This window comes from Homalodisca vitripennis, unplaced genomic scaffold, assembly GCF_021130785.1.
Source record: "Homalodisca vitripennis isolate AUS2020 unplaced genomic scaffold, UT_GWSS_2.1 ScUCBcl_6107;HRSCAF=13165, whole genome shotgun sequence".
NCBI lineage: Eukaryota > Metazoa > Arthropoda > Insecta > Hemiptera > Cicadellidae > Homalodisca > Homalodisca vitripennis.
The window spans coordinates 1-20,133 of NW_025782244.1; the positions used below are offsets into that span (position 1 = coordinate 1).

Here is a 20,133-nt window from a genome sequence, read left to right on the forward strand (position 1 = left end):
AAAATCCGCCTAATCCGAACACGGCTAGGAGAAAATATAAAATTGCTAAAAAGGCAGGAAAATAAATTTAAACCAGTTATTATAGTAAAACGTAAGTTTTTAATTTCTCAAAGCATTTACTTACTGACATATAGAAACTGAAATTACATTTGAAACGTTAGATGATACATACATTGTAACGGAATTTATACTGTTAATAAATGAAACATAGTACTGTACTGTACTGTATTTATAATGTACAAACCCCTACGCAAGGCTTAGCAAATAATTTGTACTTTAACTTGGACACAATAAGGGATAAAAACGTAAAACAAAACACTGCAAAACCCAACACTTTCTTAAGACCTAAAAGTCAGTGATCTTCTTTTGACGCAAACACACTAAAACGACTGGACGATGCAATGTTTCGCCTAACGCCGAATGAACATTACGTCATTGGGGTAGCAGCGGCAATGTTGCTCGACGTAGCGTAGAGCGAGGTCAAAGGCACTTGCAGCTGCGCTGTGTGGAACAATATCGGTAGTTTGGGCGTCTCCCTCATCCTCAACTGCTACATGAGTCATCAGCTGGGACTCCTTGCACCTGTGGCCACGATGTCTTCGTTGTCTGTGTACTCCTCGAAGCCTTTGTCATCTACAGCCGTCCCACTCATCAACACACTCCTTCTCTACATTTTCGCATCCCGGTATTTTTTTTACAAGAGGAAGAAGTTCACATTCATTTACCGGTGGAACAACTTCTTCAACAAACTGCAGATCAGGCCAAAGATTTTTTCCAAGATTTCCTGCAGAGCTCTCCTACGCTTGTGTTCTCCCAAGCCTTCTGCCACCCAGAAAATTACATCTTTGATCGTGATTTTCTTAAGCTTTTTGGAGAATTGTGAGGTCTTCATTTTCCTCAAGCAGGCTTCGGAGCAGCTTTTTTCCGATAATTTTGCTTCAACGCTTGTAGAACTCCTTGGTCCATTGGTTGTATGATCGAAGTAACGTTCGGTGGTAGAAAAATGGCTTTTATATCACCAATAACCAGCTCTAAGTCATCCGGATGGGACGAGCGTTATCTATGAGTAACAACGCTCTATCAGGCAGTCCATTTTCTTCATTGTAGGCTCTCACGTTGGGCACAAATTGTTTCTCAAACCAATTCTTGAAACAAAAGCACGATCCATCCAAGCTTTCTTTTGGTTTTTATAGTAAACCGGCAGAGCGTTCATATTCATGTTTTTAAAACATCGAGGTTTTTTTTGGATTTACCGATAACCATCAAAGGTATCTTATTTGGTGGCAGGAAGCGTTGCTGCATGCTAATACGGTTAGTCGTTTGCTTAATCCATTTTAAATCCTGGAGCGGACTTTTCTTCTCTTGAAGCTAGGCTCCTTTGTTGGCAACGCTTTGAAATTTAGCCCCGTTTCATCAGCGTTGTACACTTGCTGGGGTGAGTAGGAGGATGTAATTTCTTTGAACTCCTGAAGATACTCTGCGGCTGCGTTGCTGTCTACAGACATCTTTTCGCCAGTTACAGTCAGTTGCCTGATACCGTGCCTTTTTTTTCCACCGATCTAAAAAACCGCAACTAGCCGAAAATGACGGATCGCCTCCCATAAGGATGTTTAGTAGAAGCGCCTTTTCTTTAATAAGAGGGCCGGTAATGGGAATGCCTTTTTTGTCTCTCTTGAGAAAACCACAAGTAAAGTGCTTCATCGAGTTTTGTCATACGATGACAACAGTAGTAGTTTGGACGTGTTTTCTAGAGTGTTTTCACTTGTAACAGAGCAAAATTGTTCGATTTTTGCCCGCTTCTTTTTTCCAGTCACTGATCGTCGCTTTAAACCGACACCAAATTCAATTGAAAGTTGAGTAGCACTTTCACCATTGTCCTAGTCCTTTGAGAACTTCGAGTTTTTCTTTTAACGTACACGAGTTGTGTTTTACGTTTACTAGCCATAATGATATCGGATATACGCACAGAGCAGAGCAAAGAACAAACAAAACTGCAAACCACAAACTACAGAATACACAGTAAGAGCACGTGCTGCACGTATGGAAGATTGCACTAAACTGTCGTCTCGCCACTCGTCACCGGGGGTGGGTGGTGGAGGGGATAGGGGTGAGGTAGTGGCAGGCCAATAGTTTTGCGCGCCACACTGTTTCAAGGTCACCGACCAACTCGCCCCGCCCACCACAGACAGGTGGCTTCTACTAGATTCATTACGCACAAACAATGGCACTCAGTTTCGACCACGCGATGTTACCGTACAAAGACAGTAAGCTGTAATATTATTATTACGTTTAATACGTACTTACTATTGTTTATTGCATTTGATTATTGTATGCATTTACTGTAATTGTTTTAAAACCACGTAAATTGCACTTGAAAGTTGATAAATGGTACTATTTAACAATAAAATCCGCCTAGTCCGAATTTCCTGTCAATCCGAACAAGGTTCGGTCCCAATTAGTTCGGATTGGCGGGACTCTACTGTATAGAGAAAAATGGAGAAGGATGGGACTTCCAGGTATTGATAATTTTAAAATATATGAAAAATGAAGCAGGAAAGTGGGGACGACAGCATATAAATAATTGGAAAAACTTTGAACAGTTTTATAGGAGTTTTAAAGGGATTGGTCCATAGGGGAACAGAAAAAATTTGAAAAAGAACTAATGGGTAGGTACATATAGGGTTGGATTTGATAATCTAGTAACCTATGTATTGGAATTTTATAATAAAAGCCAGTATTTAGAAACTGGAATTGACATGGGAACATTCCTAGCATACATAAGCAAACATGTCCCTAGAACCATAAGTAGTGCAATTGCTGCAGCCCAAAATGTTTGAAAGATCGGAAGATCTAGAAAACCTGTTGAATCAACTTAATATACTGAATAGTGACACAAATAGAAGTTATGACAGATCATTTGATATGAGAAATGAGACAACACTTAATAGGAATGTAAATCAATACAAGAATTTAAGACCTAGAGATACACCATATAGAGGGACACAAGTTAGAGGGAATATAAGAGGAAATAATTTGACTAGAGTAGGCTCATACTACAATAGGGACACATATAATAGGGAGAGAGTAGAGTTTGAGAATGATAGGAGAAGACAAAATGATAATAGGGGTAGAGGTACAAATGATTATGGAAAGGAAAAAGAAAGGTATGGAAACAACGAAACGAGGCATCAGAGAGATCAATATGAATATACAAGGGGAAGAGGAAGTATGAGAGGTAATAGATGACTAGAGGAAAACAGGATGGAAAACAAATGGGTAGGAACAGGCTAGAATGAAGGAAACAATTGAGAAAGAAGAACCTAATTTTGAGGGATACTAAATGATAGGAGGCTCTCAACTTAGGAGATTTGGGGAGAAAATAATGAATTTAAGAGGTGAATATAGAGAGAAAGGAGGAAAGAGAATTAACTTATGCATAGGAGGTCAGACAATTGAACAGTTGACCAGAGAGCTAAAACATACAAATAATTTAGAAAGACAGCTAATAGTAATGATAGGTACAAATGATTTATTAAGGGATAAAGAAGTAAAAAGCATTTGTAATGATTATGACAAACTAGTAGAGGTTTTACTGGAGAAAGCTGAAAAAATAATCTTGGTAACAATTCCACCCATACCAAAGTTAGGTGAGAATGACAGGTATCATTTAAATAAACTTGAGAGAATAAATGAACATATAAAAAGTAAAGAAAATAATGAAAAAGTTACAGTTTTAGAAGTGGCAGAGAAGTATTATGATAACTATGATAGTACAGACTGTAATGTGAAATTATATGAAAAAGAAATATTTTATAAAGGAAAATGGTGTGAAGATTTAATACATCTGAATAAAGAGGGTCTAAACAATTCTAGCAAATGAGCTTAGAAATCTGATAAGATCAGATAAGAAAAAATCCGGACTAAGACTAGGGGTGAATACAGCTTTTATACCAGAGAATGACATGTTTGATGAATTGACCAATGAAGATAATTATAATAAAATTCCCATAAAACCAGCAGCAGAAGCACTACCTGAGATACTTGGAAAAATAAATAAAGAGGAGTATCACATGATAATAGATTCAGGAAGCCAGACGACAATAATGTCAGAAAAATATTATAATGAGATAAAAGAAAGAAGTGTACTTAAAATTTTAGAGCTGCCGGTAACAAATTTGAGTATAATAGGAGTAACAGGTATTAGAAGTAAAAGGATAGATAAATAGGTCATGATAGAGGTGGAAATAGAGAATAAATTATTTTAAATAAATTTTCTAGTACTTAAAGCAGTGAACTTGGGAATAATACTAGGATGTGACTTCTTAAGAGAACACAATGCAAAAATTGACTTTAAACATGGTAAGATAAAGTTGGAGGTAAATAAGGAAGTAGTAAATGTTGAATTTACTGAATCAAACTGTGAATCAGAGGATATAGTCAATGGTATAAAGTTAATTAGGTGCAATTACATAAATACATTAGTAAGTGAAGATGAGCTGAAGAATTTCTTGGAACAACATAGAATTTTTATGTAAAACACATACAGAAAATATGAAGGACAAAGTTAATGATGAGAAGGATAAACAGGTTTTAGAAATATTAGAACATTGTCAAGTAAAGGAAAATGAAGATTTAAATAAATTAAAAAGTATACTGATGAAAAAATGAAGATATTTTTTCAGATGAACCAGGTTGTATAAAGAATTATGAGGCCAAATTAAATATAACAAATCAAAAGCCATTTGTAGGAAGATCCTATCCAATACCTTATTCTAAGAGGGAAGGTGTAAGAAAGGAAATAGAAAATATGTTGAAAGGAGACATAATAGAGGAGTCTGATAGTCCATATTCTAACCCATTGGTGTGTGTAGTTAAAAAGGATCTGTCATTGAGAATATGTCTAGATAGTAGGAATTTGAATCAACACATAATACCAGATAGGGAATCACCAATAAACATAGATGATGTATTAAAAAAGTTTATAGGAGTCAAATATATGACATCATTAGATTTATCACAGGGATTTCTACAAACACAATTAAGTAAAGAGTCCCGAAAATATGTAGCGTTTGTCTTCGAAGGGAGGAATTTACAATATAAAATACTACCATATGGTTTGAATGTTAGTACTGCGTTGTTCATTAAAGGGTTAAACAAAGTATTAGGTCATGACTTGACAGAATTTGTAACTACATATGTGGATGATATATTAATCACTTCAAACACATATGAAGAACATTTAAAACATGTAGAACAGGTCTTAAGTAGATTAAAAGAAGGAGGAATAACAGTCAAATTTAAAAAAAATCACAATTTTTAAGGAAAAGAGATAAATTATTTAGGATACATTATTTCAGCTGAAGGAATTAAAAATGGATAAAAATAAAATTGAACAGATAGTGAATTTCAAACGACCTACAAACATAAAAGAACTACAAATGTTTAATGGATTATGTTTGCATTATGCAAAGTTTCAAAGACATTATGGCTATTTAATAGGACAGTTAAATCATTTATTGAGTAATAAAATAGAATGGAAGTGGACAGAAAAAGAAGAAAAGGCATTTGGACAAATTAAAACAGAATTTTTAAATGCAGTCATTTTAAAACATCCAGATTTTAACAAACCATTTTATTTAAATACAGATGCAAGTGACCTTAACATTAGTGGAATATTATATCAGTTAGATGAAATCAATGAGGAACAGGTGATATCATTTTATAGCAAGGCTTTAACACAAGCGCAAAAATTTTACACTATCACAGAAAAGGAACTGTTAGCTGTAGTATTAACTTGCAAAAAATTTAGATCATATTTAATAGGACATCCCAGAGTGATAGTGAGAACAGATCATAAAGCATTGACATTCTTAAAAAGTTGTAAATTAACAAATGGTAGATTGTTGAGATGGGCTTTAGCATTACAAGAGTTTAATCTTGAAATAGAATTTGTTAAAGGGAAAGAGAACATTCCAGCAGACATACTGTCAAGGATTACACAAAAGGATAGTCAGAATTCAGTAGAAAAATACAGTATCAAGGTTTTGTACAACAAAATTGATTTAGGTTTTAAAGATAGTGAGATAAAGGAAATATTAAAGAATCTAGATAAAAAACAAGAACAGGATGAGTATTTGAGAAATATAAAAAATATCTTAAATGACAGCGAAGGAGTTCATTATGGAAAAATAAATAAAATATTTATGGAGTATAGAGGAATAATTTTTAAGAGAAAGGATGAAAATAGTGATGTATGGAAAGTATGTATTCCAGAAGGTATTAAAAAGGATTTAGTTAATTTTACACATTTAAAATATGGACATTTAGGAGGTCATAAAATATTCAATATACTTAAAGAGTATTGTATTTTCAAGAATATGGAAAGAAGTGTAAAGGAAACAGTTAAAAAAGTGTATATTGTGTCAAAAGAGTAAACATGGGAATGTAAGACAAGAAGGTAGACAAATGAATATAATATCTCAGAATGTGCTAGACTTGGTGTCAATAGATTTGATAGGTCCATTACCAAAGGGAAGAGGAAATGTACAATACATATTAACAATGGTAGATGTTTTTTCAAAATTTGTGAAATTATATGCCATAAAGAAACCAAACAGTAGAAGTGTATTAAGTAAAGTAACTAAAGAGTTTATACCTCAAGTAGGAAAAATGAAAGCAATAGTCAGCGACAATGGTCCATGTTTTAATTCAAATTTGTGGAACACAACTCGTAATAACTTAAATATCAAAGTTTATCACAGTACACCTTATCACCCACAAAGTTCAATAGTGGAAAGGACAAATAAAGAATTAAATAAAATTTGTAGGATATATTGTCACAAAAAACACACTCAATGGCCTGACATTCTGTTATTTGCTGAACAAGTGTTAAACAATTCAGTACAGGACACCATTGAAGCGATACCATATGAAGTAATGTTTGGAAGAAGATCTGATAATTTTCTAAGTAAAATAATTAAGTTTCCAATTGAATATAAATTTGATCATTTGAACAAAATTAGAATGGTAAGGGAAAACTTAATAAGTAAGGCAGAAAAAAGGAATAAAAGATATGATGAGAAATTAAATCCAATTAAGTATAGAATAGGTGACAAAGTATTAGTAAAAAACCATATTTTATCAAATGCATTAGATAAGAAGATTAAAAAATATTTTCTTACTTTATGAAGGACCATATGTAATTGCAGGCATTAAAAAGAGAAAATGCATATGCATTAACCAGACTAGACAATAATGAATTCGTTGGGATCCGCAATGTAAGGGAACTAAAGAGGTTCATAGAATAAGAGTATGAAAACTCTTCAAGTGTGAATGACCATACTGATGCTGAATGAGACCATTTATTTAAGAAATTTTTAAAACATGGTCTATAAACTGGCTTGTGTGGATCGATGAGTGTACAGAGAAGCACATAAAAAAACAATACATGCTTATGAAATAAAACTTGTGACCTTCTCTTTAATGAAATGTGCCAATAAAATAAATAACCCCTCCAATTATATAAATATTTTTTTTTTACCTGTCAAAATTTAACCTTGAGGGAAATAAGCCAGTTTTTCTTTTCAAATATTGTAGGCTCCCATGTAGTCAGCCTATGCCCCGTCATAATAATGACAAATAAACTTTTTCTAAAAACGGGCTGACATAAAAATATCTGACCATAATGGTCAGATAAAACAATAAAAAATATCAAATTCATTTGAAGCCAAAATAACTGACAATAATAGTCAGATTAGTATAAGGTTGTATAAATATTTAAAATAAGATGTGACAAGAATAATGTAATATAGTATATAGCGTGTGTAATATGTTTCCAGTAGGAGATGACAATATAAGGATTTTGCAATATTGTTTATCAGTAAGAATATGTTTAGGATTTTTACAAGGTATTTGTGTATTATCATAACTTGTGTGTGTACAATCTAGTAGTGTTTAACTTGTATTGAACATTATGTTATGTCAAATGGACACGTTAAACATTATATTCAAAACGTGTAGAAGTTACATGTATTCAGTTTAAAAATATTTAAAACTTTAGTACTGTTCTTATATACAGGGTGTCAATTAAGTCTGGAACCTCTTTTTTTAATTTTTAAACCACAATTTAAAAAAAATACCAAAGTTCACGTGCTTACTGGTGATAGTAATGCACATATCTGCCCAATTAACCGACCAGATAATCCCTTTGGGGGACGGTCCACAAGGAGTCAGACAAATTTCTTAAATAGCAGCATAGGTCAAGTTTGGTATCAAATTAAAGGTCTCACTTAGCAGAGTACAATGCCGCAAACCGGACTTCAAAAGGTGGATTCATTCAGTAGTTATAGCTATTTGAATTTTAAAACAATTGAACAATGTAAATTATTAAGTATTACAAGTAAACACCAATTTTTAAGTACCTGTGATCAAAGTAAGTGTTCAAAATGTTCCCCTACCATCGTCTGGCAATGTCCTAGGCGGTTGTAAAAGCCATTCACTGCATTTTGAAGGTAGTCACAAGGAATATATTGAGCTTCTTGGACTATGAGATTTCTTAGGTGCGCAAAATCTCGAGGCTTAATACGATAAACTTTATCTTTGAGGTATCCCCAAAGAAAAAAATCCAGCAGAGATAAATCAGGGGAACGAGCAGGCCACTCTACTGCACCACGTCTTCAAATCCATCTGTGAAGAAATATTGTATCCAACTATTCTCTAACAAGGAGAGCAAAGTGTGGTGGCGCGCCATCTTGTTGGAAATGAATTCTTTGAAATTGTCGATCAAGAGCAGCTTGTAGTGCAGGAATTATCTCATTTTGGAGCATTGCTAGATACGAGTCACCATTTAAATTACCATTGATAAATAATGGGCCCATAATTTGATTTCCTATAATACCTGCCCAAACGTTAAGTTTCTGTGGATGCTGTGTATGACTCAATCTGCCACTTTCACATTCTAACAGTAGTTGTGTTATTGGTAATAATTATTGATTCCTGGCTTCGATTACTACATTGTCAGATGATGGGAGGGGAACATTTTGAACACTTACTTTGATCACAGGTACTTAAAAATTGGTGTTTACTTGTAATACTTAATAATTTACATTGTTCAATTGTTTTAAAATTCAAATAGCTATAACTACTGAATGAATCCACCTTTTGAAGTCCGGTTTGCGGCATTGTACTCTGCTAAGTGAGACATTTAATTTGATACCAAACTTGACCTATGCTGCTATTTAAGAATTTTGTCTGACTCCTTGTGGACCGTCCCCCAAAGGGATTATCTGGTCGGTAATTGGGCAGATATGTGCATTACTATCACCAGTAAGCACGTGAACTTTGGTATTTTTTTAAATTGTGATTTTAAAAATTAAAAAAGAGGTTCCAGACTTAATTGACACCCTGTATATATTCATTGATATTTGTATAGTTAAATATATTAATTGAAATTTGTGTAATTGATTTATATGTACACTGTAATTTGTGTAATTATTTAATATTAGTTGTAATTTGTGTAATTGTTTAATATTAATTGTAATTTGTGTAGCTGATTTATATATTCATTGATATTTGTATAGTTAATTATATTCATTGAAATTTGTGTAATTGATTTATATGTGCACTGTAATTTGTGTAATTATTTAATATAAATTGTAATTTGTGTAGCTGATTTATATATTTATTGATATTTGTATAGTTTAATTATATTCATTGAAATTTGTGTAATTGATTTATATGTACACTGTAATTTTGTGTAATTATTTAATATACATTGTAATTTGTGTAGTTAATTTGTGTTATATAATTGTAAGCATTTTGCTTTGCTTTGATATTTTACTTTCTTTTAAATGAATACTCTTACAGGTGTTAACAAATTATTAAGAAATTTAAATAATAGTTTAATTGAACAAAAATTTAAAAGATTTAATTACTTGGGGAGAAATATAAATTGACAACAAATATGTGATCAATTTATATTTGGGGGTTGTGTAACAGGTCAAATTACGACATTTGAATATTCGCGGGGAATTGGCAGACTGTGACGTCAGTGAATCGGCAGACTGTGACGTCAGTGAATCACATGTTGTCGGAATTGAGATTTATTCAATTAATAACGGAGAAATATATTAAAACTTTATACGGGAACAAATTTAATTAATTAAAATGAATTAAACATAACCAAAATTCGTGTTTTACAAAAGTACTAAATAAAATTACGCAGAAAAGCCAATTGTGGGATAAAATGACTTGCATATTGATGACGTCATAAAGCACATGTTGCTAAAAATTTAAATAAAAAGCTTTGGAAAAGTAATAAAAGAAAATAGAAAGACTTAAATTGATTAATTATAGTGAACTTGATAAATTTCGACAATTATAAGAAAAGAATCAAATTATATTTAATCGTGAAGACGCTGATTTGAACGGGAGAGGGGATGAGTATTGTTTTGAGTCGGTATGCGTAGTTTTATACGGAGAATCCTTCTTCTCTTTCTAGACTTGAAGCAAGGAGGTTGTGCTCATGTGGATCCTCCTGGGACAGTAGTGATAAAAATTAATAGGAAACTGTATTATGGTGTATTGAAGTTTTAATAAGGGATGGGATGTTATGTTAGATTCTCAAGTTATCAAAGCAAGGTGAGTGGAATTATATATGTATGGACAGTGTAATATAAAATAAATTGACATCAAGGTCATTTGCTTTGACTTTTATTTGAGTATCCCATCTATAAAGAAGTGTGATAGGAACTTTAATGGAGTGATATTGAGTTTTTTAACCATTATTCAACCTATTTAAAAACCTGACATAGATATAGACTTGTTGTTGGTGATATCAACAACACCACAGACATTGTATTTTGATAGTTATTTGGTATCAACTAGGAATAATATGAGTTAGCCAACACGAAGTAATTTACATAACTAATGAGAGGGAGCACATTTTGAATACCGATTGGGAGAAAATTGGGACAACAAACGTGGGTCTGGAACGTGGCAGAGTTTCAAACAAACGAGGGGACCGTAGCAAAAGGACACAGCTAGCTTTGGGCAGATCTTGAGCAAGATGGCGACCAACGCGATCCGCAGCAAAATGGCACACAACAACGTGGGGCCTCAACAAACATTGAATACCGATACGCAGCAAAATTGGCACAGCAACGTGGGACTCGCAGCAATTATCGTCCTCTTTAATTCCTAAGAAAATCAGCCTGAGTATCTCTACGACTCATCTGTTTACTATGTATATTTTCAGTATAATTTTTTTTACCAAAATGATTTTTTACTACAACTTCTCATTAACTGTCTGTGAATTTCAGTTACACAGGCTATCTTGCATTAAAAAATGGATTTAACTGCCTCGCTATTTGGCAGATTTCAAATCTGTTGCGAAATTTTAATATCTACAATTTAACAGTTGTGGATTATTAATATCGAGCTGAAGCAAGGACATTGACAACAGTAAGGATCAATTGCAATATATCAGGTAAAAATTAAATTAACTATTGAAATTTTGTGGTTAAAACACTAACATGAAATACATTACAAAAGTGTTCGATTTAACTTGAATCTTTACATGTAGCTTTTTAATTAGTGTCAAACATATTAAAGTTTTTAACATGTACTGTACTTGTAATTGATACTATAGGAGAACTGGTGCCAGTTTACAAGACAGAATTGATCAATGCCTTCCTCTGTGGCACCAGAGACGAGGATTTCTTGGTGAGAGCCTCCAGCCTGTCCAACCTGGGAGAGCTGTGTCGCGTCCTGGGCTTCCGGGTCGGTCCCATCGTGGCTGAGGTAAATACATGGTTCAACAGTACCGTGGTCGTCTCTAAATATGAATACATATTTGAAATGTACAGTAATTAAGTTATTTCAAAGTGTATGTTGTAAAAATATCAAACCGTTTTTCAAATGACAGTTGAGAGAATTGTGTAAATCTGCTTTTAAAGAATTAGAACGTCTGACCTTGCCTTGTCTATATGTTTTAGAAACAATATTGCATTCAAAATATAAATGTAAATAAATCGTTTGAGGAAAAAGATTACTATGATCACAGCATGCGATATAATCGATTTAGACCTCAGTACCACGGACTAAATGTATTTAGAACTCTTCCAACACAAGCAGGAGTGAAATTTGCACTACGGTGTTGTAATCAATTATTTTCTATCTTGTGCAGTTCCCTATAGACAATAGACAATATTCTTTATTTACATATTCATAGAGAATAGTAACAGCGTCCTTTTAAAAACTGCTTTGAGGGAACTTCGTATCTAGATGGAAGAAAGTCTGAAGATTGAGATTTTTACAAATGGTGAGAAGGGCTGATTTAATTTGAAAGTTGAGTTTAGCTCCAGTTCACCTTCCTCTTAGTGTAACATCTGGAATCTGGTGTCATGTTCGTCTGAAGAGATTTAAAAAGTCTGTGATGAAGAAGCTCAAAATGAACTCTTTACATCGTTTGACTTCAGAGACACCTAGACTATAAATTACAGTGTGATCTAGGTGAAGAGTTGTTTCTCATTGTCTCATCAAAAATCGCAAATCTCTAAGTGTAGTGTATTTAGTGTGATAAATACTAAGTTGGTAATGTACCCATAGCAATATTTAATGTCTGCACCAGTTATGTTGGCAGTATGTATTGTCAGGCGATGTATCATACGATGTAGTCTGATTTAATCCATACGAATAAAGAATGCTCAGAGGCTGCTCTCCTGTGACGTCACATCACGCCACTACCCTACAACCAACTGTCCAAGCTAGCTAGCCAGCAGTCCGCCACCAGACACCGTCATGTAAACCTCCGTGTCCCGTCTGTTCCTTTATGAGCGGTCTTAGAGCAATGGTACTCTAAAATGTAATGTCTTATTATTTATCCCGACCCATATAGTGTACAGTGACGACCTGCATATCTTACACTAAGCTCGGTGGAGTAACCGAGTTTTGTACAGACATTTTTTGGATCTCTTCAGACAAACATGACTGTAGTTTCCAGGAGTCAAATCTGTCTCAGTATCAGATTCCAGAGGCTGCACCAAGAGGAAGATGAACTGGAGCTAAACTCAACTTTCACATTGAGATTTGTCCAAGAACTAACTGACCTCTGAAATGGAGATCATCAAACAGACATCAGATTTATGAGAATTGTTGACAGGAAGTTTGAATATGATCAATTATCATTTATTATAAAAGGAATGCATTTATTGATGCTCAGGTGTTGGACTGTTCACGATGCTTGGTGGCCAGAGACCCGTCCGTGGAAGTGCGCAGAGCAGGTGTCATGCTCGTCTCCTTGCTTCTCAAAGGACTACAGAAAGACGCTCTTGTGGTAAGTTTATTTCACACATACTCGTTGTTTCTGTTGGTAGGAGTTACTGCTGAAATACAAAAAGGATGGCATATTCTGTTGAAAGGACAGTAGGAATTTTGGGTTTTTGCCATCGTTATATGTTACAAAAAATATAACGCTACATTTCTAAAAACTTATTAACTAAAAATACGGCAATGAACTGCCACTCATCCTTTGCCGTAGAATTTTAGAAAATATGCCCGATTGGCTTGTGTGAAGCTTTAAACAGATATGTGATGAAATTTGAGTAGATATGATCTTACTAGCCAAACTGTAATTTGTATGAAATAATGATTTAATAAAACAATATATAAAATTGAAAACGCTTTGTATGTAATTTACTTGCCTCTATTAATTGTTACTAATCCAGGTTTAACAATACAATATTAATAGTGTTCCTTTTTAAAAATTAAAAAGTATTAGTGAATAGTACATAGTTTTATATAATGTATTTCAAAAATATTTTACTTGGGTTTTCTATGATAGCTAATTTACAATAATATTCATACATTCAAATATGTTACCGATATCAATGAATTATTATGTGAATTATAAAGACACAATAGTTTTTTTTTCATCAACTTTATTAAAGTGAGTTGAGGGGATGGAGTGCCGTGGAAAAAAGTATAAACCTAAATGGAGACTTGAGTCCAAAAAGTTTGAGAAACACTGCCTTAGACCAGTGGATGTTTATATGTATATCAATGTTTATAGTTGGTTAGAACTCGTCTGAGAACTGTGAGAAGTTTCCAAATAACATTGAGATGATATCCATGAGGTTATTAGATTGTTGCCATTGTTCAATATTGATTATTCATCCATTTTAATATTTATTTAAATAATAGCTGTTTCCCGCAGCTTTGCAAGCTTTTCGTAAGCTTTGCCCGTGAATGTGCATGCCTGGTTCAAGTGAATTATATTTACAATGCCGATGTAGCACATTAATCAGCTCATTGACTTTAAATCAGCCTGTTCAGAGTAAAACAGTTTAGAAAACTATACTTCCTGTTTGTGTAGTGTGTTAAACATGGTATTATGTTTAATAAATAGTACTAATCAGTTGTTTTTTATCCGATTTTAATGAAACAACCACTGTTAGATTTAGAATAAAATTTACAACATTTTAATATTCTTGTAAAATTTTCATACAGGGTATCAATTTTGCGGAATTTAACATCAAAATTTATGATTGGCTGCCATTTTGAAACTGGTAAAGATAATTTGTTCATATTTTTTTTCTCAAATGGGCATAAAATAGGCCAAAACAACTGCAAAGTTTCATAACTTTATCTTTACAGGTAAAAAAGATATAACTTTTTTGGTAAAAATCACATACAGACAGATAGACAGAAAACTAAACGTTTTAGGACATACCTCCATATGAAGTTTTTTGCCCATTCTCACGTCTAGAACAAAATACCAAGATATCGGAACACCTTTAGGAAACACCCTGTATATAGTATATATATTCTTTTCAAGATTTTGTTATATTCTACAGATTAAATGCGAAAGACATGATTATTATCACACCCAATCACAATATGTTATCTTGTAATGACCTTGTGTCTGCTGACCAACCAAGTGATTGGAAGTAGTATCCTGTATTGTAAAACAATAACAATACAGACAGAAGTACATACCTGGATTTCAGGTACAGAAACCTAACATCACACTAAGTTTTTCATAGTAATCATACAACGTTTATTGTATAATAAACACAACATTGTATATAACTAAGTTTAAAATTTTATATTAACATGTAATAAATAGTATTACAATTGTTTAGATATCCCCAATGTTATGCTTAATGTTATTTATTTTTAAATATTAGGATGTTAGTAGTAAAACACTTTTAAATTTAAAAAATTTTATTACATTACTGTAATTTGTTACATAAATTAATGACGTAATATCAATAATATTGTTATTATTGTATTTAATGTTTTAAACTGCAATTTGGTAACAATTATTTACAAAAAAGATTAAATTCACTGGACATAATTTTTAACAATAATGACACTATCAATTTAAAATAGTGTTGCATCACAGATTTTCATTGATCATGCGATTAAAGATGTCTTAATTGGAAGATAAATGTGATGTAACAGTTTGATAAACTTGGGAAAGGGATTGGAAATCAGTAAAAATCTGTGAAAATCTATCAATATATTGACAGGTCCTAACCAATAAAGTTATTAGTTGAGTACAAAATTAAGAACTTGATACTTTTTCCAATCCAGTTCTACTTCTGCTTCCTCATAAAGGATAGAATCTCTTAACCGATAATTTACAGGGTATACTGACAGTGTGATATTAGCGACAGTGTGATATTTAGTCATTATCGTGTCGTAGGTTCTGCAAGATGTGCTGTTGGAGTTGTACCGAACCCCTTAAGCACATCTACTCGTCTGACAGAGACGATGTTACGCGGCTTCACGCACAACTGGCGCTAGAGGAGCTCAATTCAGGCACATTGGCCTTCCTCCTCCCTGCACCATCAATGTCAAAGAGAATTTTTGTTCTAGACCCACCAACATAAAAGGTAGCCTACAGTTTGTAAATATTTTTTATGAATAAATTATATATTTTTAAACTTATCTTCGTGTGCAAGATTTTTTTCCAACTTACTGTTACTTGGTGTGACGCTGCCCGACACACTAAGTTCGTAATTTTAGAATAAAAAAATATTCCCAATGTCGGTTATTTTGGTATTTGCCTACACTATTACATCGAAGGTCTGTTACAATATTGTAACGTGTTCGATTTTGAAGCTGGTCAACTCTCTCGAAATCGATAGTTGCTTTACTGTTTCATCTGTAGATTGTTTGTTTTGATTAGTTGCCATCTGTAATGATGTCACAATAAAATGACATCTCTTTTCTGAGTTTTAGTAACTTTGTAAAGAATATACTACATGAAAGTAAAAATTAAGTGAGTGATGGTAACTTTGATGACAAAATTTTGAATAAAAGTGGTGATGAAGAATTTTAAGAAAATTATGTGACAAGGCCTAACCTTCAAACTTGGGAATGGCCAAGGAAAGCTAATGATACACATAATTTTATATTTAATGGTAGATCTGGTGTGAATCCAATTGTTGCTAGGCAACTAAATACTTAAAATATAAGAGAATAAAATTCAGTTTTAACATGTTAAATTGTCGATTATTTTAAATTGCCCTAAGCACCTACACAATGATTTCCATTGCAAAATTTTAAAATTAATTCAGTATCCGAGGGTAAAAATATTTGAATTTTAATTGGAAGGCAATGTGTTTAAAACTGGTTCAAAAACTGACCATGCCTTAGCTAACTCCATAAAAAGAATTATATCATCTCTTGATTCCAAAGAGCACATTCTGGGCCTCAGCAGGGAAGTTGATGTTGTAAATCGTAATATACTTCTCAATAAACTAGAAAGTTATGTATTTCGTGGAATGATACATCCAATATGTCCAATCCACAATAAATCCCAGCAGTATTTTACAGATCTTTCTGTAATCAAGACCGGAGCACCTCACGGATCTATTCCTTGGACCCCTACTTTTTCTCATATATGTTAATGATTTTCCAGATATACATAGATGTTTTGTTGGAACAGTATATAGTCATTACGTCTGATTTGTGACTGATTCTGTACAAATTTTTCAATAGCCTGCTCTTAAAAATTTCTAAAACAAATATTCTGGAATTTACTCTCAAAATTTTCCAAATTTGTTCCTAATATTATTTATACATTTGGTGGCAATCCAAGAACAGGTCTTGTTTTTTGACCTGAAATGGAATACCCATATAAACATATTATCGAAGCAACTAAATTCAGCTCTATTCACCCTGAGATGATTTTCTACATTTGTCTTAGAAGAAGGTTTTTAACTGGGTTACTTAGGGTTATTTGAGTTAAAGTTGAGGTTCAAAATAATATTTGTGGGATTTTCTAGTGTCAAATTTTTAACAGAGCATTTACCCATGAAAAGTGAGTCATCTGGGTAATGAGACCAGTGAAAAGCTGTTTAAAGATACCTGTTGAAAATTTGAATGGCATTCAATTGTTTTGAATGAGTCAACCAATGTGATTTTTTAAAGTATTAATTGTTAGGAAATCATTAAAATTTGTTCGAAGATAAATGAAACTAAACGTCAAATTATAAAAAAAACTCAAGGATATTACTACAAATGAAGGTAAATGTGTTTATGGCTCTAAACCAGGTTTAGTAGCATATGTTGAAAATGCTAACGGTGAAAAACTTATGAAATTACCCTATATTATTCACCAATAAATCATGTTCTTTATGAACCTTAAGGTTTCAGAAGTAATGCAAGTTGTTAAGATAGTGAATCAATGCTAGTTAGGCGTTTTCTTTTAAAAATCAAGAGTGAATCTCCAAGATGTGCTCTATCACTGTGATGTAAATTGCATAAGCAGTGTAAAAGAGCTGCAAAGATTTTGTTGCACTACATCAAGCTAATTGGTATCTTATGATTAAACAGGCCAAACTTGTTTAGGAGCTTTCAGATGACCACTGGCTTGCATTGGCAATATATCTTATCACTCATTTTGTTTTATTGAAGTAAATCAAAAAGTATTTATAAAAAATTTGTTCTAACATGTGAAGGTTTTTATGTGTGAATGGGATGAGCACCTCTGTACTGGCACATATTGAGATTGAGCTTTTTTAGTTTGCATATGGGATTGCTGTTTTTGCCCCTGTATCAAATCACCTGTAACACTAGAGGGACACCCATATTAACCTGCTTATTAGTGAATGTATTAAGCTAAAACAAAAAAAAAAATAGAGTAAATTTTGTATTACCTTAATTTTATGAATAGCTGAACCATATCATTACTAACATGCGGTTTTCATGAAAAACTAATCATAAACTACCAACATCTAGTTTCACAGATTTTTACAAAAACATTAAAATTTACATTAGCAGTATGTAAAGTGAGCATCATGTTTGGAACTTAAAGCTTTATACAGTGCATTTCTAGTATTAGTATATAATCAAAATTGAATGATCTTTTAAATGAATGATTTTATTATGTTTATGTTGGTACTTTTTTGTATATACAAACTAAAGGCCAAGTTTGAATTATCTTTTAAGAAAGTGATTTTGTTTATGTTTATGTGAGTTCCGTATTTGTATTTAAAAATTACATTATTGGCATTTCTGGATAAAAAATGCTCATAAATTAGTTTCAGGAATACGAGTATAATATATTTTGTATAAACCAATAATTAATTATTGAATAAATAGTGAGTTGAACTTTCGTTTTCAATATTTTGTACAAGTTTAAATTTAACAAAAGAAAAATTGTTAAACAATTGAAACTAAAACCCTAATTATCTAGAAACATTTTACTATTTCTAATACTAAACTTCTTCAGAAAGAAAAATACAAATTCTATTTTTATATGATTATAAATAACGATAATATTCTTTTTTTTAACGCTGTAAAATTTCTGAAACTGGGCTGGCAGCTTTTAAAAATGTGTGAAGCTATGGCAGTGTTGGAACAGGCTGGGAGCAAATCGCCTGGCAGCAAAAGGGTTAATGTTACTATTACATACTAAACATCCTGATGGACATGTTTAGAAACAGTTCAACCATTACTACAGGATACAGTTTTTCCAGGCATTTAACATTGCACCATATTACAAGAAACCAGTACCGCCAAATTTTGTATTACTGTACAGTGGAAAATCCGGGAATTCCTGTTTTCTTCACGATCCTTCTGTCATCAAAAAACTACAATCATTACTATTATCAGGGCATAAAGGGTTAATAAAACATATTTTCATATAAAAAACTAATAATTGCTATTAATATAAAAACACTTACATAGTAACATATTTTCATAAGTTAAAAAAACAGAACAAACAAACATAACCTACAAAATTTTACTCAAACTACATTTAAAAAATTTCTTATGTCTAAATTTATTTTAATTTTCAATTTGTTCACTAAAAACACTCTCAGTATTTATTCTAATTATTTTATGAGCTTTTTAATATAGTTTGCTTTTTATGAAAAGAGCTCACGTATTTGCTAGATCACATCATTTAGAACAGTATATATACAGTAGATCAGATTCATCATTGAACTGAAGTACATTACAGTTAGCCTACATTACACATCCTTGAGAGTAGATGGAATAATACGTACTCAAATCCAACTTCTTTCCCACATAACACCTTATATATACACAATTTCATTGAAAAAATGTATAAAACCTCACTAGTTTTATAGTTTCGAATTGTCATTTTTACCACAGTAACATTAATAAATATTTTTTAACCAATAATTCTGAATAACCCCATCACAACAAAAGTTTTACAGACATTTTAAGAAGAGTGTTATTTTTTTAAAGTACTGTAGCACAGAATACACGAACATCTTTTATGTAACAAAATGAAAAGTATTGAACATTTGTAATACATAAAAAAGTTAGGAGTTTTCTGACCTAGTTACAACACTCACTAGAGAAGAACATGTATTTTGCTTTTGGACAAATTGTATTATATAACATTTATAAAACAAATTTTAAGACTCAAACTTGGTTTTTTCAAGTTTTTTGTTTTCACATAAAAATTATTTAATATTGAATTTTTAGCCCTAATTTTTAGCTAATATCAATTTAGAATATACATCCAATATAGAGTTTCTTTGGCTTGCTGTGTAAATAAACCATAATTCCACAAAGTGGTGTATTGTTTCCACCATACATTCAATATCACAGTTAAAACTCAGTCGGCCGCTCACCGAGACACTGCCTGTC

General features: G+C 32.4%; 1 protein-coding gene across 1 annotated transcript; it reads left to right on the plus strand.

Moving 5' to 3' along the window:
- Positions 1–11,065: 11,065 nt before the first annotated feature.
- Positions 11,066–15,951, plus strand: LOC124373665 (transport and Golgi organization protein 6 homolog). The gene is made up of 4 exons (XM_046832018.1): positions 11,066–11,107; positions 11,611–11,799; positions 13,220–13,333; positions 15,707–15,951. Exons 1-4 carry the CDS (start codon positions 11,066–11,068, stop codon positions 15,746–15,748), a joined length of 387 nt encoding a protein of 128 aa, XP_046687974.1. The 3' UTR covers positions 15,749–15,951.
- Positions 15,952–20,133: the final 4,182 nt, after the last annotated feature.